The sequence below is a fragment of the Panthera onca genome, chromosome A1 (assembly GCF_046562875.1).
Source record: "Panthera onca isolate mPanOnc1 chromosome A1, mPanOnc1 haplotype 2, whole genome shotgun sequence".
NCBI lineage: Eukaryota > Metazoa > Chordata > Mammalia > Carnivora > Felidae > Panthera > Panthera onca.
Window position 1 is genome coordinate 124,721,778 of NC_138339.1, and position 23,133 is coordinate 124,744,910.

Genomic DNA, 23,133 nt, shown 5'->3' on the forward strand with positions numbered 1-23,133 from the left:
CTCTCTCCCTCTCTCCCCCTCTCCCTCTGCCCCTCTCTCCTGTTCGTGCTCTCTCTCTAAAATAAAATAAAAAGTAAAAATTTAAAAAATTTAAAAAATTATGGTTATAAAAATTATGATTATAAGATACAGGTCCAACACAGAGACTGGTTATGTATGTTTATGATACATACATATAATGGATTACCATGCAACTTTGAAGAGCATAATGGGGAAAAATATTTATTAACGATGGGGTAATGCTCATAGTGAATTATGTAACAAATGTGGTCAATAAGATAGTATGAAGGTATGTACACAGGTGGATTAAAATATTCAGAAACCAGTTATTTCTTTTGTATGGGACTTATATGGTAATGTTCTATTTATTCATTCATTTAACAGACTTCATGTTTTTAGTACAGTTTTTAGGTTTATAGCAAAGTTGAGCAGAAGTTACAGAGATTTCTTGTGTGCTCCCTGCCTCATATGTGCAGAGCTTCTCTCTCATCAATATTCCCCACCAGAGTGGTATACAGTTGGTGAACCTACCATGACACATCCTTACCACCCAAAGTCTAGGGTTTACATTAGGATTCACTCTGGGTGTTGTACATGGGTTTAGACAAGTGTATAATGACAAGTATTCAGCCTTACGGTATCATACAGAGTTGTTTCACTGTCCTAAAAATCCTCTGTGTTATGCCTGTTCATTCTACTCTCACCCAACTGGTAGAAGCCACTGATTTTTACTGTGGTTATAGTTTTGTCATTTCCAGAATGTCATATAGTTGGAATTATGCAATGTCTAGCCTTTTCAGATTGGCTTCTTTCACTTAGTAAAATGCATTGAAATTTTCTCTGTGTCTTTTCATGGCTTAATAGCTCATTTCTTTTTTTTAAAGTTTATTTTTATTTATTTAAGAGAATTTTTAAATGTTTATATATTTTTGAGAGAGAGAGAGAGAGAGAGAGAACACAAGTGGGGTAGGGGCAGAGAGAGACACACACACAGAATTCGAAGCAGGCGCCAGGCTCTGAGCTGTCAGCACGGAAGGAAAGTCGATGTGGGGTTTGAAGTCACCAACTGTGAGATCATTATCTGAGCCAAAATCAAGAGTGGGACACTTCATCAACCGAGCCACCAGGCTCCCCAGATACCTCATTTCTTTTTAGTGCTGAATAGCATTCCATTGTTTGGATGTACCAGTTTATTCATCCATTCACCTACCAAAGGACATCTTGATTGTTGTCAAGTTGTGGAAATTTTGAATAAAACTGCTATAAACAAGTTTTTGTGTAATATAAGTTTTCCACTCCCTTGGTTGCATGATTGCTCTGGATTGTATATTAAATGTAAAGTTTTGTAAGAAACTGCCATACTGTCTTCCACAGTATTTTTACATTTCACATGCCTAGCAGCAATGAATGAGAATTCTTATTGTTCCACATCCTTGCCAGCATTTGGTGTTGTCAGTGTTCTGGATTTTGGTCATTCTAATATAGGTATGCAGTAGTATATTTATTATTCTTCATGATTATTGTATTCTTCAAGTTTTATACATTGAAGATATGTTATTATTTTTTTAATGTTTATTTATTTTTGAGAGAGAGAAAGAGTGTAAGCAGGGGAGAGGCAGAGAGTGAGGGAGACACAGAATCTGAAGCAGGCTCCAGGCTCTGAGCTGTCAGCACAGAGCCCAACATGGGGCTCTAACCCACAAATCGTGAGATCATGATCTGAGCCAAAGTCAGATGCTTAACTGACTGAGTCACCCAGGCGCACCAACCATACATTATTTTTGTAATAGAAAAAATGCATTATAAAATAGAAAGCTACAAAGTCTATGTCATAGGAAGGATTGGGGAGGAGGGATGGTAGAGGAATAAATATTATATAATATTACATTAAAAAACAATACAAAGTAATGATACAACTAGAATGACTCTGGTTTTAAATATTGTAAAAAAAAAAAATTGGGGTGACTGGGTGGCTCAGTTGGTTGAGCGTCTGACTCTTGATTTTGGCCAGGTCATGAGTCATGATCCCAGAGTCTTGGGATGGAGCTCCGATGGAGCCTACTTGGGATTCTCTCTCTTTCTCTCTCTTTCCTTCTCCCTTTCCCTCCTTCTCCCTTCCTCTGTCCCTCCTCTCCTTCATGCTTTCTCTCTCTCTCTCTCTCTTTCTCTCTCTCCCTCTCAAATTGAAAAAAATGCATGACAATTCTATCCAATTTAGCTTTTCATTGGGACAAGAGACTGGTTACACCCAAAATGTGTTGTTTGTGGAGAAGTGCTTGCCAAAGGCATCTTGAAATCTTTTTTCTTTTCTTTTTTTTTTTTAATGTTTATTCATTTTTGAGGCAGGGGGCAGGGAGAAACCCAGCGAGAAACCTGATGAAACCTGATACAGGGCTCCATCCTGTGTCTAAAAGATCATCATCCGAGCTGATATCAAGAGGCTGACACTCCACCAACTGAACCACTCAGGTGCCCCCCCCCCCCCAAACTTCTCTGTTTTCTTATTATTTAAAAGCAAGACATAGGGAAATCTGGGTGGCTCACTTGGTTCAGCGTCTGACTCTTGTTTTCAGCTCAGGTCATTATTCCAGGGTCTTGGGATTGAGCCCCGCATCGGAATCTGTGCTGAGTGTGGAACTTGCTTGGGATTCTCTCTCTCTCTCAAATGAAAACAAAAAATGGGGGCACTTGGGTGGCTCAGTCGGTTAAGTGTCTGACTTCGGCTTGAGTCATGATCTCATGTGCTGACAACTCAGAACCTGGAGCCTGCTTCGGATTCTGTGTCTCCCTCCTTCTCTCCCTCCCCCACTCATGCTCTGTGTGTGTCTCTCTCTCAAAAAATGAATAAACATTAAAAAATTTAAAATAATATTTAATAATTAAAAAAATTAAAAACAAGACATAAAAAATTATAAAATCAAATACAATTGTAAAAAATGTGATATTTTAAGGGGAAAAGTTAAGAATTCTAAACAAGTCATAAAAGTATTATTTGACTACCTATAAATCCATAAACAATTACATTTCATCCTATAAGTCAGTATATATTCAATTTATATTCAATATATATAACACGGGTATGATATAATGTAATTTTTGTATTTGCTAACAAATCATGCTTTTTTTCTTATTATAAATTCTTTTTATATTCTTATTCATATTTATATTTATTTATTATTTGTTATTTATATAATTTATATATTTATATTTATTTTATTTATATTCTATACATATTTTATATTTATATTTATATAAAAGAATTTACATTAAATTCTTTTTATTATAAATTTAAAACAAGTATAAAGTGTGCATCATTTGTGTAACAAGAAAAAAGTAGAATTCTGCCAATATATTGTATATCATGGTGCAATAAAGTTGACTTTATAATACAATTAAAAATTTTTTTTAATGTTTTTATTTTTGAGAGAGAGAGAAAGAGATAGAAAACATGAGCAGGGGAAGGGCAGAAGGAGAGGAACAGAGGATCCCAAGCAGGCTCCGCACTAACAGCAGAGAGCCAAACATGGGGCTCTAACCCAGGAGCAGGGAGATCACCACCCCAAGCCCAAGTCTGGCGCTTAACCAACTGAGCCATCGAGGCGCCTCTATAATACAATTTTTTTTTTAATTTTTTTTCAACGTTTTTTATTTATTTTTGGGACAGAGAGAGACAGAGCATGAACGGGGGAGGGGCAGAAAGAGAGGGAGACACAGAATCGGAAACAGGCTCCAGGCTCCGAGCCATCAGCCCAGAGCCTGACGCGGGTCTCGAACTCACGGACCGCGAGATCGTGACCTGGCTGAAGTCGGACGCTTAACCGACTGCGCCACCCAGGCGCCCCTATAATACAATTTTAAAAATATGTATTAATCTAAAACTACATGCTTTACCTAAAAGTAGTTCTATATAACAGCCAAGGAATGACAAACGATTCGAAAAATTCTCAAGCTGGTAAAAGTATTTATTAATATGAAAGGGTTAAAAAACGTTGAAAATGTTCATGTAATGTTTAAGAACGTTAGGGTTAGATCTGGCTCATAATCTAGACTCCTTCCTTGGAAGAGTGATAGAAACTCCCTGAGGTTTCATTTTACCTGTAAAATTGGGATGATACGAATATCACAGAGCTGTTTTAAAGGTCAAACCAGATTATATCTGTAAAAGTACATAACCTGTTACAGGATAAATCCCCAATAAATGTTAACTATTCTCCCCCCGCCCCCCGCCATGGGGTGGAAAATGAGGAAGGAAGGAATCTCCACCTGTGGCCATACATCTTCCTAAATAAGAAAAAATCCAGAGGATAGCCGGCATCCTTGCTAGACACATACACCATTTCGTTGTCCAGCGGCACAGAATCTGCTGACAAACTACACTCTCCCTTCCAACCACATTATCCCTAAGATTCAGGACACTTTCCCTTCTGCGCCCTTTCTTGCTCGTACTCCGAGCCCCAGCTTCCCAATCCACCTATTCCATTCACTACCTCTTTGCCCCGCTTCTTTTTTTTTTCCCCTCCCTCTATCCCTTCTAGTTCTAAATTTCCCGCCCTAGTAGCTCTTGACCAATCGGGGATGGGATTGTGTCTTCTTTCCCGGCCTTTTGGTGACGTTGAGAGAAGTAACATTTCTGATTGGATTTTCTGGAGCAGAAGGCCACCAATAACTGGCAGACTTTTTTGGTGCAGACGGACCGCTAGTATTATCGTTGGTGATTGGTTGGAGTGGCGAGTCAGGAAAATGGCTGCGAGTCCCTCTGTCGTCCCTATGGCTGCTCCGGTGATGCCGGTCCTGTCATCGAGCAGCGATTTCTCAAATTTACGAGAAATAAAGAAGCAGCTACTACTCATCGCGGGCCTTACCCGGGAGCGGGGTCTACTGCACAGTAGTAAATGGTGAGACGTCAGGGTCGGAAGAGCCTGGGTTTGGATCCTTGGCCTTTGGGGCTTGTTGGAATTAATTCAGTTTGGGTGTTGCAGGTCCGCGGAGTTGGCCTTCTCGCTCCCTGCCTTGCCTCTGGCCGAGCTGCAGCCGCCGCCGCCTATTACAGAGGTAAGCACTTCATCACTGTGAGCGCTCCCCACCAACCCGAAGGGTTATGGTGTATCCCGTCCTGCTTAGCAGGAATGTTTGTAGAGAGAATTAAAGCTTTTAAAGAGCTGGATGTTTTCAGCGATTTTTATCTGTGTGGTTTTGTTGATCTTTGTAAAGATTTGGTGGTGCTTTACTTAAGCTGGAGAGAATTAGTAAACAATCCTTGCTTAAGATTTCAGCCTTTTAAGTTTGATAGCCTAGCCTAGACAATGTTCTTAACGATGAGAAGAATCAAAGGTTTTAACAACAATGTAAAACTGGTTTTGGATTCAGATAGCTCTGGGTTCAAATCTCAGCTACACTAGGGACTTTTGGCAACTTTCATTTGTGAAATGCGGATAATAATAGTATCTCCTTTAAGTGGATCTTGCTAGAATTATATAAGATGGGAATATATTTTATGTTTGATCTACAGAAAGTATTTTTACCTAGTCTGTGTGGTTTGAATAATTGTCACAATCCATTTTGTTTCTCCTGAAGATGCCATTTCTTGATTCCCCTCCCCTCCACACACTTTTTTTTTAATTTAATTTTTTATTTTTTAAAATTTACATCCAAATTAGTTAGCATATAGTGCAACATGATTTCAAGAGTAGATTCCTTAGTGCCCTTTACTCATTTAGCCCATCCCCCCTCCCACAACCCCTCCAGTAACCCACAGTTTGTTCTCCATATTTATGAGTCTCTTCTGTTTTGTCCCCCTCCCTGTTTTTATATTATTTTTGTTTCCCTTCCCTTGTGTTCATCTGTTTTGTCTCTTAAAGTCCTCATATGAGTGAAGTCATATGATTTTGTCTTTCTCTAATTTCACTTAGCATAATGCCCTCCAATTCCATCCACCTAGTGGCAAATGGCAAGATTTCATTCTTTTTGATTGCCGAGTAATACTCCACTGTATATATATACCACATCTTCTTTATCCATTCATCCATCGATAGACATTTGGGCTCTTTCCATACTTTGGCTATTGTTGATAGTGCTGCTATAAACACAGGGGGTGCACGTGTCCCTTTATCCCGTGGATAAATGCCTAGTAGTGCAATTTCTGAGTCGTAGGGTAGTTCTATTTTAGTTTTTTGAGGAACCTCCATATTGTTTTCCAGAGTGGCTGCACCAGCTTGCATTCCCACACACACACTCTTAAAAATAGTGAAGGTTTCTGACTTCAGAAGGTATAATGCATGTAAGAGGAGGTGGGTGAAGAAATAAGGAATTGATGAAGACGTGAAAAAGGCCACTAGACTCCTAAGTTGAATGGATACATTTAGGATTTATTAATTCAATGAAGAAAACACTGAACATGTTTTGGTTCCAGTTTTGTTCAAGTAATATTTGGGGCAAGAAGGATGAGGAAAATGTAACAAATGAAGATTTAATCGACTTACCCCTAGAATTTGGGAGATTGTATACTTTATTAACTTAAATGTGCATCATTTCATTTATATACAGAATTATGACTGTGTTCTATGCTTTTGGCAATACTAACATGTCAAAACTTTTTTGAAGTATAAAAAATAAAAGTAGTTGCACAGTATGTTGCATTTCTGTACATTTTTGAAAGCCTGGAAAAGGAAGCAAATGTCAGATATTAATGCTAGACATTTTCCATGACTTTTCCACTTTTTCCTCATCAAATGTGTATTATTTGCTCCATTTTACCCATGAAAAAATGAGTTCTCAGAGAAACTAAGTAACTTCCCTACTAATGTCATGAAACCAGGAAATCAAGGAATCAGAATTTGAATCCAGTTCCCTAGCACTAAAGCCTGTGCAACTTCGCACCTCATTTAAAGAACTAGTACAACTTTCTGAGTGTCTTGGTTCAGTTTTTAAAATTTTTAGTTTTTCCCAACTTTTTATTTTGAAAAAAAGTTCAATGACCTTAGTGTGTAATAAGACAAATATACAAAAGTAATTTACATTTCTATGTATATGTAAATATGTATACATATCTACACACACGTATATGCTAGGTTTTGGGGAGGAAGAAAATACTTTTTCTTACATCTTGAAATTAATGAATATGCTTCTTGAATTTGAATTTTTGTTGTCTTGTTCCCAACCACTTATAAAAACTTGTCTCTCTTCTAGGAGGATGCCCAGGATATGGACGCTTATACCCTGGCCAAAGCCTACTTTGATGTTAAAGAGTATGATCGGGCAGCACATTTCCTGCATGGCTGCAATAGCAAAAAAGCCTATTTTCTATACATGTATTCTAGATATCTGGTGAGGGCCATTTTAAGATGTCATCTGCCTTCCATGAGGCATCCATATGTAGAACGAAGGGGGAAAAGTTTAATCTTTTAAATAGTTGAGCAGTAGCCTACTTGCTAAATATACTTTATAAATACTTAACAGTAATAAAGAGGATGTCATAAATAAAGTTAAAAAGTGGCAATATAGAAGAAAATATTAAAAATATTTTTTATTACATTTTATTTATTTTTGATAGAGAGACAGCACAAGTGGGGGGGAGGGGCAGAGAGAGACGGAGACACAGAATCTGAAGCAGGTTCTAGGCTCGAAGCTGTCAGCATAGAGCCCGATGTGGGGCTCAAACTCACAAACCGCGAGATCATGACCTGAGCCGAAGTCGGACGTTCAACCGACTGAGCCACCCAGGCACCCGGAAAATATTAAAAATATTGATAGGAGTCCATGGCTGGCTTAGTTGGTGGAGCATGTGACTCTTGATCTCAGGGTTGTGAGTTCGAGCCCCACCCACATTGGGTGTAGAGATTACTTAAAAAAAAAAAAAATCCTTAAAAAAATTGATAATATTCATTACTGATAAAATAGGCATTAGGCTCCCTATTTTTATTTATTTATTTATTTTTTAATTTTTAAAAAAACTTTGGGGCACCTGGGTGGCTCAGTTGGTTAAGCTGCCAACTTCAGCTCAGGTCATGATCTTGAGGCCTGTTGGGTTTGAGCCCCATGTCAGGCTCTCTGCTGACAGCTCGGAGCCTGGAGCCTGCTTCAAATTCTGTGTCTCCCTCTCTCTCTGCTCCTCCCCTGCTTGCATTCTGTCTCTGTCTTTCAAAAATAATAAACATTAAAAAAAATTTTTTAAAAAATTTTAAATCTTATTTATTTTTGAGAGAAAGAGGAACAGAGAAAGAGAGAAGCACTGAATCGGAAGCAGGCTCCAGGCTTTGAGCTGTCAGCCCAGAGCCCGACGCAGGGCTCGAACCCACACACTGCCAGTTCATGACCGAGCCGAAGCTGGGTGCTCAACCGACTGTGCCATCCAGGCACCCCTTAAATTTTTTAATTTTTAAAAATTTATTTTGAGAGAGAGCATAAGCAGGAGAGGAGCAGAGAGAGGAGAGAGAGAATCCCAATGCAAGCCCAACACGGGGCTCAATATGTGCTCAATGATGTATGAACAGGGCTATTTATTAAAGTATTTTTTGCAATAGCCATAAAATGTCAATAACCTAAATATTCATTAGTCAAGCGGCACCTGGGTGGCTCAGTCAATTGGGTATCAGATTTCGGCTCAGGTCACGATCTCACCATTCATGATTCGAGCCCCATGTCTTTCTCTGTGCTGATAGCACAGAGCCTGGAGCCTGCTTCAGGCTCTATGTCTGTGTCTTTCTCTGCCCCTCTCCCGCTTGCACTCTGTCTCTCTCTCAAAAATAAATAAACATTAATATATATTAATTAGTCAAGAAATCCATTGTTAATTCTTGCCTGAAGTATTCTTTACTATGATATTGCAAAATAATGATTTTCCACTCCAGTATTCTCTCCACATTTGCTACTAGCTACTTGGCATTCTACTCTATGCAAGAGTTTTCCCTCACCATCCCCATTTATTTACCATCAGTATGAATTCAAGGATTCTTATATTTGTAATTGTAATTTATTACTGTACTTATAAATTATGTCAGTGCTCAAATTATTCCAGATTTGGACAGTGGGAGCCCCTGAATTATTGTTTAAAAGTAGTGACCAGTAGTAGTTGACATTTTGGTTGGACTTGAACCCTTTAGCTAGAATCAGACTCCTAGTTTTATTTTTATTTTATTTTGTTTTGTTTTGTTTTATTTTAATTTATTTTATTTTAATTTTTTTTTAATGTTTTTATTTATTTTTGAGAGACAGAGAGAGACAGAGAATGAGCAGGGGAAGAACAGAGAGAGAGGGAGACACAGAATCTGAAGCAGGCTCCAGGCTCTGAGCTGTCAGCACAGAGCCCAACACGGGGCCCGAACCCACAAACGGCGAGATCGTGACCTGAGCCGAAGTCAGTTGCTTAACTGACTGAGCCACCCAGTCGCCACCAGACTGCTAGTTTTAGAATGAGTTTCAAAATAAACTGAGAAAAGACCAATTTGTTGATTTTCTCTTACAGTCTGGAGAAAAGAAGAAGGATGATGAAACAGTTGATAGTCTAGGTATGGATCTCTTTATCTTACCTTTTGGATGAAAGCAGGGGTTGCATAATCAAATGCCTATATGAGCCAGGCAGGTAATATAAAGGTGTGAAGTAGACTTAGGAGGACTGTTGCAAATTGGGGAGCACAACTTGGTAACTTGTAACCTGCTTGTTACCCAGCCCTGCTGACAGCTCCCTTGAGGAAATGTGGGCCTAGTGTAGTCAAGGCTTTCTTCCCTTGGCCCTACCTCATTCTTTGGGAACTGAAACTGGAAATTCAGCTTTTTAGTTGAGACTTCTACTTTTTAAACACTGATTATTTTAAAGTTTTAAAAACCTTTGTGGGCCTAGCAAAATATGACTGTAGACCAGTTATCAGTGGTAATTTCTGGAATAAAGTGGATTGTGTAAGGTATTGTTGGCCACTTCTGAGTATTTGCTGGAAGTTCCAGGTGTAACTTTGGTTGATGTCAAGGGGAATGTCTAGGTCTGTGAAATGAAGATTGGCAGTCTTTCCTTAGATCTGAGATTTGGTTCCTTTCCTAGGTCCCCTGGAGAAAGGACAAGTTAAAAATGAGGCACTTAGAGAATTGAGAGTGGAACTTAGCAAAAAACACCAGGCTCGGGAACTTGATGGATTTGGCCTTTATCTGTAAGTGGTAGAGTAATTTCGATCCTTCTATAACATTTTCTCCAGAGTGGAAGGGATGTGTTATGAAACATTAACTTCTGTGATTGTCTCTTTCCTAGATATGGTGTGGTGCTTCGAAAACTGGACCTGGTGAAAGAGGCTATTGATGTGTTTGTGGAGGCTACTCATGTTTTGCCTTTGCACTGGGGAGCCTGGCTAGAACTCTGTAATTTAATTACGGACAAAGAGATGGTAAATTGAGAGGAGCTATGTGAAAGACCCTCTGCTCCAAGTCTTAATGTAATTCTGTAATGGGCTGGGAAGAGAGGTTTGCTAAACCTTTGTAGTTACATCTTTGCTTCTTCTCTAGTCTCTTTCATTGCTGGAATTTCGGTCTTTGTTTGAAAGACTCATGTCTGGCTCTTGTTTGGTGGTTGCTGTTGGATATGTGTCTAGTTATGTTAGAATATCTTTTCATTATTTCATGATTCACATTCACATTTTACTGTGACTTGCTTTATAGACTAAATGCTATTATACTTTTTTTCCTCATTCCCAAGGTGCCATAGGAAAGGTTTCTCTGATATCAAGGATCGTATTAAAAACATTTTTAAGGTCTCCGCTGAGCTGTCCTAGGACTTTGTAGAGATTTAGAAATTTGTTATTTAATGAATTAAAGTATATGAAATTGCTTTATAAACTGCAGTCATTTTATTAATTGTTATTATAGGACATTGTCTATAGAGTTTATTTTGCCATTCTGCAGTAGTTAACGGAATTGATAATACACTTGCTTTTGTTGGCTCTAAAGAACTGAAGGCTGGTCGATTTCCCCCAATAATGATACGTGCTACTAAATCTGGGTCTGAAGTCTTATCTTGACTTACTCCTATTTATTATCTCTAACTGCCTAATAGACTTTCATTAAAAGTTTGTTTTTTCTCTGAACTCAAAATATGCAAAACCAAGTTTCTGATCTTGCCTACCAAATTCTTTCTTCCTCCCAGCTTGATAGACTCCCTTGATACCATCACTATTTCTCAAGATACCCAGTCTTGATGCCTCATCAGTAGATTTGTTCTTCTCTTTCTCGTATCTCCTTTTATCTAGTCAGTCACCAGACATTGCCATGGTCTCCTTCTTGCATGCATCTCTTTTGGTTTTCTTTGCCATCTTAGTTTTCATCTCAGATTTGGATTACTTATAAGTAATAGTTACTTTTCTACCTAGTTTTTCCATTTGTACACTCCCATTCCTATGCTATCGTGCATACTGTTTTCACACTTACTCTTAAAACACCCATGTCATCGTGTCGTTCTCTTGCCAAAAATTTCAGTGGTTTCCTATTGGATCCCACTTCCTGTTTCGCCATAGGACCTGCCCTGCCCATTCAGTCTTATTTTTTTCACTATTTTTGAACACATAGCCTCCTCTCAAACTAAGCTAGTTTCCTCATCCTATTCACTCACACTCAGGATTGTTTTGCCTCTATTGATGTTGTTGCCCTGCCTGGAGTGTTATCTTTTTTTCTTCTTCCTCTCTCTTTTTTTCTTTTCAAGTTCTACCTATCCTATAAGACTCACCTGAAATACTAGGCTTTTCTTTGAAGTCTTCCTTAATTTGGTCATTCCTCCCTATTGTGCTTGTAAGTCCTGTTCACTTAATTGAACTGCCCTCTGTTTGTTATGTGCTCTCCTAAAGTTTTGGTGATAAATTTCTTTAGACAAAAAGATAGTTCCTTGATGTTCATTTGAGAGAGAGGTCAAAGTATATTAAGTGTGTCCCTCTCTCTCCTGCTGGCAGCTGAAGTTCCTGTCTTTGCCAGACACCTGGATGAAAGAGTTTTTTCTGGCTCATATATACACAGAGTTGCAGTTGATAGAGGAGGCCCTGCAAAAGTATCAGAATCTCATTGATGTGGGCTTCTCTAAGAGCTCATATATTGTTTCCCAAATTGCAGTTGCCTATCACAATATCAGAGGTGAGTGAATAAGGACAATGAAATACCATCAAATCCTGAATGTAGCACTATGTTGTTTTCTAAACTTTCTTACCTTTTTATCCTGCAGATATTGACAAAGCCCTCTCTATTTTTAATGAACTAAGGAAACAAGACCCATACAGGATTGAAAATATGGACACGTTCTCCAACCTTCTTTATGTCAGGGTGAGCTGCTTCCTTTGCTTAGAATTGATCAAGCTCTTTTTGCTTTAATCTCTTGGGTTGGATTGTCACAAGTTGCATTAGCTAAGGGGTTCCTTAACTCATGCTTAGATTGTCTTTCCGTTTTCTTCTAGAGCATGAAATCAGAGTTGAGTTACCTGGCTCACAACCTCTGTGAGATTGATAAATATCGTGTGGAAACATGCTGTGTAATTGGTAAGAGTCACTACTTTTTTTCTTTTAAGATTTATTTTTACTGTAAGTAATACAGATGTAAAAAATAACAATTAAAAGTGTCAAAGAGGGGTGTCTGGTAGCTCAGTTGGTCAAGCGTCCGACTATGGCTCAGGTCATGAGCTTCCAGTTTGTGGGTTTGAGCCCCAAATCGGGCACTCTGCTGTCAGCACAGAGCCCACTTCGGATCCTCTATCTCCCTCTCTCTCTGCCCCTCCTCTGCTTGCACTCTCTCTCTCTGAAAAATAAATAAACATTTAAAAGTGTCAAAGATAACAAAATATATACTATAGAATGTAAAAGCACAGTGTAATCCCACCCCCTAGATTATTTGGTGAGCATGACTCCAGAATGTTTTTCTATGTGAATACATGTGAATGCTAAAAATGTGTGTGTGGGTGCATGCGTATGTATAACTTGCTTGCAAAAACTATATCATTATACACACTGCTCTGTAACTTTTCCTTTTTAAAAATATTAACAGTAAGCTTTCTCATTTTTGTATTTAGTATATGAAGATTTGTATTATTTTTGATGGCTATTCAGTATTTTATTTCATAGATGTACCATTTTTATTTTTATTTAACCATTTTCTATTGTATAAGTTGTGGCCAGTATTTATTAATATAAAAATAGTTTCAGGAAACATCTTTGTGTACATTTATTTTTTCATGTTTATTCAACTATCATCCATGTGATCCATTCCTAGCAGTGAAGGTTGGATCAAAAGTGTGTATATTTTAACCTTAATATTACTAAAAAGCTTATAAGAATTTCCAATCCTAGGGGCATCTATGTGGCTTAGTCGGTTAAGCATCTGACTCTTGATTTTGGCTCAGGTCATGATCTCACAGTTGTAAGACTGAGCCCTGCGTTGGGCTCTCACTGAGTGTGGAGCCTGCTTAAAGTTCTCTCTCTCCTCTGACCATCTTACCTGCTCATGCTGTCTCTCTATCTAAAGTAAAACCGAAAAAAAAAAAAAATTTCCAATCCTATGAAAACAAATGAGAAAACCTCTTACTTCGTATAGGGGTATTTCAATCTTTGTACTTTTGACATTTTGGGCTGATAATTTTTTTGTGTGTGTTGGGGGCCGTCCTGTACATTGAGGGTGTTAGCAGTATCCCTAGCCTCTACCCACTAGATGGCAATAACCCTCTTCCCCCAATAGTGACAACCAAAAATGTTTGCAGATATTGCCAACTCTTGGGGTCATAATCATCTGTGGTTGAGAATCATCCGTGGTTGAGAACCATGCCGTATGTACTCCACCACACTTATTGTGACCTTATCATCAATTGACATAAACATATCAGTGGCCACATTTGGATAAAAGTAAGCTTGGTTGTTTGTGACAGAAAGCCCAGGTTCCCTGGAAATGAAAGGGAAATCCCCCTTCCTGGGTGTTTGGTGACCTGGCGTTGAGATCGTACATTCATATCTTTCTAGGTCAGGAAGTTGTTAGTAAACTGATAGAATTTCTATCCGTTAATTTAATATTATTAGCCCTTGAGTAAGTTGTAGTTCAGTGTGGGAAATAAGCATTAAAAAATATAATAGGTCCTAGGGTGCTTGGGTGGCTCGGTTGGTTGAGCATCCAACTTCAGGTCAGGTCATGATTTCATGGTTTATGAGTTCGAGCTCCACATCTGGCTCACTGCTGTCAGTGCAGAGCCCCCTTTGGATACCCTGTCTCCCTCTCTTTCTGCCCCTCTCCTGCTTGTGCTCTTTCTCGCTCAAAAATAAATAAAACATTAAAAAAAAAATGTAATAGGTCCTGGGGTGCCTGGGGGGCTCAGTCATTTGAGCTTCTGATTCTGGATTTTAGCTCAGGTCATGATCTCACAGTTTGTGAGATTGAGCCCCATGTGAGGCTCTGTGCTGACAGTACAGAACCCGCTTGGGATCTTCTCTCTCCCTCCCTCTCTCGAATGCCCCTCCTCCGCTCATGCATGTGCTGGCTCTCTCTCCCCCTACCCAAACAAATAAACATTTAAAAAAATATAATAGGTTCTTTTTTTAAAAATTTTTTTTTAATGTTTATTTTTGAGACAGAGGGAAACAGAGTGCAAGTGGGGGAAGGGCAGAGAGAGAGGGAGACACAGAATCTGAAACAGGCTCCACGACTCTGAACTGTCAGCGCAGAGCCCGATGTGGGGCTCGAACCCACGAACCGTGAGATCATGACCTGAGCCGAAGTCAGACGCTTAACCGACTGAGCCACCCAGGCGCGCCAAAATGTAATAGGTTCTATAGGAACATAGGTGAGAATAAGAATAAATGATCTTTTCAATATCAGAACATTATAAAGAAAATATATAGTGCATTAGGGTGAGGGCATAATCCCATTTTATTCAGAAAACATCTTTTGAACATCTTTTTTTTTTTTTTTAAGTTTATTTATTTTGAGGGAGAGAGAGAGCAAAAGCTGGGGAGGGGCAAAGAGAAGGCGAGGCAGAATCCCAAGCAGGCTCCATACCATCAGCACAGAGCCAGTGCAGGAGTCAAACTCAAAAACACTGAGATCATGACCTGAACCAAGATCAAGAGTTGGATGCTTAACCAACTGTGCCAACCAGGTGCCTCATCTTTTGAGCATCTTCTGAGTACCAGACCCTGTGCTTTCTTTTGCAGTACCTACCCTTATTGCCCATCGAGTAAGACTAGTAAAAAAAAATAACTATAATGCAGTGGGTTGAGTGTTATGATTGAGGTAAACCTAAGATGCTAAGAGAGTACATAAGTATCTAATCTAGCCTGTGATTATTAGGGAAGTCTTCCTGAGATGGTGGTGCTTGAAGGCTGGGCAGAAGTAAAACAGTTCAGTAAGAGAGTAAAAGGATTGACTTCGGAAGGGCATTCCCTGTATAGCACCAAAGTATGAAACAGGCATTCTGCCTGAAGTAGCTCAGCATCTGGAAGCATGGTGTGGGAATGTTCAAAAAGGGGCCCTATCTTGAAGAGGCTTTTATGCCTTGCTGAACATTAGGATTTTATTATGAAGGCAGTAGGAGTCTTCTGAAGGAATGTAAACCAGAGTGATGAATGTTCTCAGGTTTTCAGATTTTTGGAATAATCCAGTCTAGGGATGATGAGAGCCTACACTGAAGTATTGGCAGCAGGGATGGAGAGAGGCTGTTGGACTTAAAAGGTATTTAAGAAGTAGAACAAATAGGGGGCACCTGGGTGGCTCAGTTGGTTAAGTGTCTGACTTTGGCTCAGGTAATAATCTCATGGTTTGTGAGTTCAAGCCCCACATCAGGCTCTGTGTTCACAGCTCAGATTCTGTGTCTCCTTCTCTCTCTGCCCCTCCCCCACTCACGCTCTGTCTCTGTCTCTCAAAATTAAATAAACTTTGAAAAAAAAAAAAGTAGAACAAATAGGAATTGGTGACCGGGCAACCAGTTGGATAACAGTGCTCTATACATGAAGAAAGGAAATAGAGGTGGGGGAGAGAAGGAATGAATAATCCTTTTTTAAACCTCCACACTTAATGCCAGTTAAAATCAAAAGAGACTTACATATGAAGAGCAATGATTTAGGAGTTTCTTGTTTGTTTTGATTTTATAGTTGCTTTTATTATTTTTTATTTAATTTTTTTTTAATTTTTTTATTTTTAAGTTTACATCTAAGTTAGTTAACATATAGTGCTATAATGATTTCAGGAGTAGATTCCAGTGATTCATCCTCTATGTGTAACATCCAGTGCTCTTCCCAACAAGTGTCTTCCTTAATGCCCCTTACCCATTTAGCCTACCCCCTGCCCCCCACAACCCCTCCGGCAACCCTCAGTTTGTTCTCTATACTTAAGAGTCTCTTATGCTTTGTCCCCTCCCTGTTTTCATATTCTTTTTGCTTCCTTTCTCTTGTGATCCTCTGTTTTGTAACATAAATTCCACATGAGTGAAGTCTTATATTTATCTTTCTCTGACTAATTTCGCTTAGCATAATACCCTCTAGTTCCATCCACCTTGTTGCAAATGCCAAGATTTCATTCTTTTTGACTGCCGAGTAACACTCCATTGTATTTATATACCACATCTTCTTTATCCGTTCATTCGTCAATGGATATTTGGACTCTTTCCATACTTTGGCTATTGTTGATAGTGCTGCTATTAACTTTGGGGCACATGTGCCCCTTCGAAATAGCACACTGTGTCCCTTGGATAAATACCTAGTAGTGCAATTGCTGGGTTGTAGGATAATTCTATTTTTAACTTTTTGAGGAAACTCCATACTGTTTTCCAGAGTGCCTGCACCAGTTTGCATTTACAAGAGTTACTTGTTTTTTTAATAATCATGTGAGGTGAACTCCTTAATGAACTGTTTTTTTTTTTTTTTTCCCTCAGTATATGTGTTAAATGCCCAGCACAGTGCCTGACATATGGTCAATAAATGTTTGTTGAATTCAGCCCACCTACTTTAAGAATGAAAAATAAGGAATATTAGTTTATGATAAAAAAATATCCTTCAGCTTTCATATTATAGCCAATTCAGAGGAAGTAAAAGTAGAAAAAAGGGTAGAGAGAAGAAAAAAAACCTGAGGACCTGAGAGAAAATGAACGCTCTTATGAATAGAGTGGTCGCAAGGATATCCTGTTGGTTTAGTCCTTGCATCTGCTTTGATGTTTCGATGTGAATTCTTTCCTTCTTTGTCTTTTCTGGAGTCCCAATGTCTGACAGGCAGCATTTTATGTACTATGTAAAACAGCTTATACTACAATATAGCATAGTTAAGTTTGAACTCTGGAACCAGACTACCCAAGTTTAAATCTCGGTTCTACTACTAACTAGTTGTGTGACTTTGGGCCTAACCTGTCTCTGCTATAGTTTTCTCATTCACAAAGCAATAATAATGGATCCTTCTCTCATGTAATTGTCATGAAGATTAGATAAATTAATGCCTACAAAGCACTTACAGCAATGTAGTTGCCCAGCACACTTGTAATCATTAGTATATTTTAGCTGCTCCAAATGAGATTTAAAAAATCTTATGTACTTGATCTTTGCTCAAAACTTGGCCAATTCTGACTTCCTTAATATCTCTATCATTCTCACTCCTTTAGAAGCTAGGGCATATATAGGGCTATACCCTTCTTCCTGGGTGAGGATCAGTATTTTGGCCTAGAAATGTACTATGCTGATGTATATAGCTCTAATCTTCCCTTTCCCTACTCTCTCACTTATGACTTTATTTTTTTTACTATTATAAACATTCTTCTTCATAGCTACATTACAAACAGGATTTGTGGGGATTTAAAATTATTATTGAAGTATAATGTTATATTAGTTCCAGGTGTATAACATAGAGATTCTACAATTCTGTGTATCATTGAATGCTCACCATGATAAGTTAGTCATGATACAAAGTTATTACAGATTTATTGACTGTATTCCCTATGCTGTACTTTGCATTCTGTGACTTACTTATTTTATAACTGGAAATGTGTACCTCTTAATCCCCTCTATCTATTCATTCATCTTTTTATTTTTTTTTAAATTTTTTTTTTCAACGTTTTTTATTTATTTTTTTGGGACAGAGAGAGACAGAGCATGAACAGGGGAGGGGCAGAGAGAGAGGGAGACACAGAATCGGAAACAGGCTCCAGGCTCCGAGCCATCAGCCCAGAGCCTGACGCGGGGCTTGAACTCACGGACCGCGAGATCGTGACCTGGCTGAAGTCGGACGCTTAACCGACTGCGCCACCCAGGCGCCCCTATTCATTCATCTTTTTAAAAAAATAATTTATTCCTGAGGTTCCTAGGTGGCTCAGTCGGTTAAGCATCTGATTCTTGATCTCAGCTCAAGGTCATTATCTTATGATTCTTGAGATCAAGCCCCATTTGGGGCTTTGTGCTAACAGCGTGGAGCCTGCTTGGGTTTCTCTCTCCTTGCTCTCTGCCCCTCCCTTGCTCTCTCAAAAATAAATAAATAAACTTTAAAAATAGCTTTATTGAAAAAAAAACCAGGTTTATTAAGGTATAATTTACATAAGTTTATACTTCAAGGAGTTTTTGTAAATTTATACAGTTGTGTAACCATAACCATAAATCCAGTTTAGAACATTCTGGCACCCCTGGAAGTTCCCTTGAGTCCGTTTGCAGTCAGTCCCTCTTGCATCCCCCAGCAGACACAGATTTGCCTTCTATCTCTATATTTTGCCTTTTCTAGAAATTTTCATGTGAATGGTATCTTGCAGTTTTTAGTCTTGTTTGGCTTCTTTCACTTAGCTGTTTCTGAGATTCACCAGTGTTGTAGCATGTTTCAGTAGTTTTTTTTTTTTTTTTAGTTTATTTATTTATTTTGAGAGAGAGCTCAGCATGTGCACAAATTGGGAGGGACAGAGAGAGAGGAAGAGAGAAACCACCCAGACACCCCTCAGTAGTTCTTTTGAATGTTGAGTAGTACTCCATTGTTTGGATATGTATATTTTGTTTATCCATTTACCAGTTGACTTAAGATAAATGGGTTTTATACCCTTTCTGCAAATAAAATCTTCCACAGATTCCTAAAAGCTCTCACTTGCTCTTTTCAAGACCAACAATGATAGGTCTGATTTGATTCTTATGGGAGAGAGGAGCTCAGAGCTCTACCTTTTTATCCCTTGAAGTACCTCTTCAGAAACCTGGGAATGTAGTTGGAAAACTACCAAACTGTAGAAATTTCCCATCCTTTGTTAAGAAAATATGTATAAGTGCTATATCCAGATGAAATAAACTGAAGAAAAACTTGAAGTGTTAGGGAACATTTTTTTTTTTTAAACCAATATGTGTGATAGATGAGTATATTTCCCAAGGGAATAATGATGTTCCCTTCATGTACATTTTGGCTTTTCTGCAAATACTTTGGGGGAATGAGTTATAGTTTCATGCCTGCTCTGTGGAATGCTATTTTAGGGAACTTTTATTTTTATCTCTCTAGTTACTTACATGTCTTTTGTTTTTCAATCAGGCAATTACTATAGTTTGCGTTCTCAGCATGAGAAGGCAGCCTTATATTTCCAGAGAGCACTGAAATTGAATCCTCGGTATCTTGGGGCATGGACACTGATGGGACATGAGTACATGGAAATGAAGAACACATCTGCTGCTATTCAGGCATACAGGTGAGTTTCTAGTTGAGTGCTGAGGTGGAGGAGATTGATGTTAGGAGCCTCTCTTGAGCCTACAAGTCTCTAACCTTGATTCTCCCCTTTTACCAATCTCTCTTTTGTTTCGTAGACATGCCATTGAGGTCAATAAACGGGACTACAGAGCCTGGTATGGGCTTGGACAGACCTATGAAATCCTCAAGATGCCATTTTACTGCCTTTATTATTACAGACGGGCCCATCAGCTTCGGTAAATCTGACCAGTTGATGATGTGTTTGTTATGAGAAGGGCTGGTACTTTATCTTTTGATTAGCTACTGAAGAATCACAGTGAATGAATGGTTTTGACTCTTAGAGACCTGGGTGTAAACTTGCCCTATGCTCCTTGGTCATTTTTATGCAGTATATTCTGATGGGTTAGTTGGTAGTATAATTGTGAACACAAAATACTGTAATTATATGAAGTATTGGATTAAAGGCTAATCCCTGCATGGATTTGAATTAGTGGTTGTTGGTGGTGTGTCCTCAAGGTTGGACTTTAGTAACTTTTTAAAGTCTTTGCTCAGACTGCCTATTCCTCCTCTTTCTTAGGCCCAATGATTCTCGTATGCTGGTTGCTTTAGGAGAATGTTATGAGAAACTCAATCAACTAGTAGAAGCCAAAAAGGTATCTGAATTTGGGTCCTGGAGAATTTGAATGGAGATGTGCTGTTTGGATGAAGGGTTGGTCTCTCTGTGTTCTAATTTTCCTTCATGTTGATCTATCTACCTAGGAAAGTTTTAAGTATTTATAGGTGCATAGGCTAAAAAGCAAAGCACGGCTGACATTGTCAGTGGGATTATCAGTCTAGTACAAATGCTTTGTATTCTGCAAATCTGAACTTCTGGGAGGCTTGTAGGACTTGAGCCTTTATGTGGTAGGTCATAGCACACGGGACAATGGTCAAAAGTGATCAGTTTATTGTTTTGACAGTGTTATTGGAGAGCTTACGCCGTGGGAGATGTGGAGAAAATGGCTCTGGTGAAACTGGCCAAGTGAGTGAAAGGAATGAAATGCTGTTGTTATTTCTGCTGGCTTCTCTGGTACTGCTCATCCTGCACTCTCTAGAGCCCCCATCGTCCTCCTACATGAGTGTGCAGATGCATCAGGGTGTGTGAATACTGGTCTGGAAGTTAAGCCATCTTGACTCAGGAGACTCCTCTCTAAAGGGGGAGCTGCTTTCCTGTTAGGCAAGGGATCAAGAATGAATTGAAAGGAATGAAATTTTCATGTCAAAGCAGTCTAGGAAAACTACTTTAAGTACTGATCCTCCTCCAGATAAAGCCCAAGGAAATAAGGAATGACTCAGAAATAGCAGGCAAAGAAGTCTTAAATGCAATCTTATTCCTGCCAGTTCTTTTCTGAATTCTTAGAAAAAAGTCTGAATTGCTTGGTGTCTTTTTTAAATTTTGCTCAGAGTATTACCAGAGAATTTTGCAAAGGTGTGTTGTCCACTATAAGTATTTACCTACTCTCCCTCCATCACCAGTAGGAGAGGAACGAGGCTGAGTTTTGATGAGGTATCCATCACATTGGGACACTAATATTATTCTGGATCCCAGTGTGCCATTTATGTCAAAACTTGTAGTTTTCTCTGTATTGCCATTGTTTGGGTCTTAATCATGTGCTTTGCGTTTTACCATTAGCTTGCTCTGAGATCTGATTTGTACTTACAGACCTATTTATTTTGTAGGCTTCATGAACAGTTGACTGAGTCAGAACAAGCTGCCCAGTGTTACATCAAATATATCCAAGACATCTACTCCTGTGGGGTATGTTTCACGACCATGCGAATTGGGTTGCTGATTGTATTCTCATCACCTTAGTCACTCTTGCTTTCCTTATCCAGGAAATAGTGGAGCACTTGGAGGAGAGCACTGCTTTCCGTTATTTGGCACAGTACTATTTTAAGTGCAAGCTGTGGGATGAAGCTTCAACTTGTGCCCAAAAGTGTTGTGCATTCAATGATGTGAGTAGCAGTTCTTTGCTCAAGGGTTTGGATTTTAGGTTCAAACATATGATGTTTAAGAGGCACGTGGGTGGCTCAGTCGGTTGAGCATTCGACTCTTGGTTTTGGCTCAGGTCATGATCTCACGGTTCGCGAGTTTGAGCCGCACGTTGGGCTCTGCGTTGGCAGTGTGGATCCTGCTTGGGGTTCTCTCTTCCTGTCTCTCTGCCCCTCCCCTGCTTTTGCTCTTTCTCTTAAAATAAATTTAAAAACAAACAAAACATATGATGGTTATGATCATCTGAGAGTGGAAGATGGGTAAGAAGGTAAGTGGAAAGGCTTCCTTGGTCTGTGAAACTTTTACATCAGTATTTTAGAACTGGTTTTTGAGAATAGCCTTGGATAGACTTTGAAACACTTTCCTGATTTTGTTTCAGACCCGGGAAGAAGGCAAGGCCTTGCTCCGGCAAATCCTACAGCTTCGGAACCAAGGGGAGACTCCCTCCACTGAGATGCCTGCTCCCTTTTTCCTCCCTGCTTCACTGTCTGCTAACAACACTCCCACACGCAGAGTTTCTCCACTCAACCTGTCTTCAGTCACACCGTAGTTGGCTGTTTTCAAGCCAGCACACTACTAGACCCATGTTAAGCCTTACTTCTGTGTAAGGAATGGCCACAGCTGTTCTTCCAAGGACCTTAGTTGTCTGTTTGTACAGATGGAAACAGCTCCTTGGGGATGGTTTACAGAATCTGACAGAATAATCCTGGCAGGAACGGACATGGTCTTTTGCCGGTTAGAAGCACTTCTGTTTCCCTTCTGTTCAGAGAGTGGCTACGAATCTGGGCCTTCTTCCCAGACCTTTTCTCCCCATCTAAAAAACATCCCTTTAACAGCACTTTAGTACAGGCAAGGCTTACAGAAACCAAGTTTTAATGCTGCTGGGAGTGAGAGATTTCTTTAGGGAGGGATGGAAGGGAGAACATTGTGCCACTCTACCCTCTGCAGGTAGTAGGGGCACTGGATACCCTAGGAAGGTGAGGGCACCAGATAGATATGACCTCATCATTCTGGATTTACTGAGCATGACTATGCTGTCAGAGGTAAGATTTAAACGGAAGCTACACTTTTGTTCTTGCTCTGGGGGGACATTTTTCAGAAACATCATTTTAAGAACTCTTCATAGAAGTTTTCATATTGGAGTTAACTTACTAGAGTTGAATGAAAGAGGGGGCAAAAAGAATCTTACTTTGCATGGAACTGTTGATGGCAAAAGAGCCTATGGAGTTACTTATACTCTTACTAAAGCGAAGCAAGGAGGCAGGATTACAGATAATTTCATGGATGTTCAAGGAGTGTTAGGTTTTGTGACCGTATAGACAAGAATAAACCCATTTCAACCTGGTCTGTTGTAATAAATATTTTCGATGTAGTTATGTTCCCTACCTGCCCCCCACCCCCACCCCCATGCCTATTTTCTCCCAACAGAATGGTTCCTTTCAGCCTTCACCTGTTTAGACAAGGCAAAGGGAGTCATTCTTGC

At 39.3% G+C, this 23,133-nt stretch overlaps 1 protein-coding gene across 1 annotated transcript; it reads left to right on the forward strand.

The window, feature by feature from the left end:
• The first annotated feature begins 4,690 nt into the window (after positions 1-4,690).
• CDC23 (cell division cycle 23) lies at positions 4,691-22,995 on the forward strand. The gene is made up of 16 exons (XM_060636041.3): positions 4,691-4,895; positions 4,980-5,052; positions 7,186-7,323; positions 9,461-9,503; positions 10,031-10,136; positions 10,235-10,367; positions 11,919-12,096; positions 12,185-12,282; positions 12,414-12,495; positions 19,466-19,619; positions 19,735-19,854; positions 20,196-20,271; positions 20,578-20,639; positions 21,338-21,416; positions 21,494-21,613; positions 22,030-22,995. The coding sequence occupies exons 1-16, from the start codon at positions 4,741-4,743 to the stop codon at positions 22,198-22,200; spliced, it is 1,788 nt and encodes a 595-aa protein (XP_060492024.1). The 5' UTR covers positions 4,691-4,740; the 3' UTR covers positions 22,201-22,995.
• The last annotated feature ends 138 nt before the right edge of the window (positions 22,996-23,133 follow it).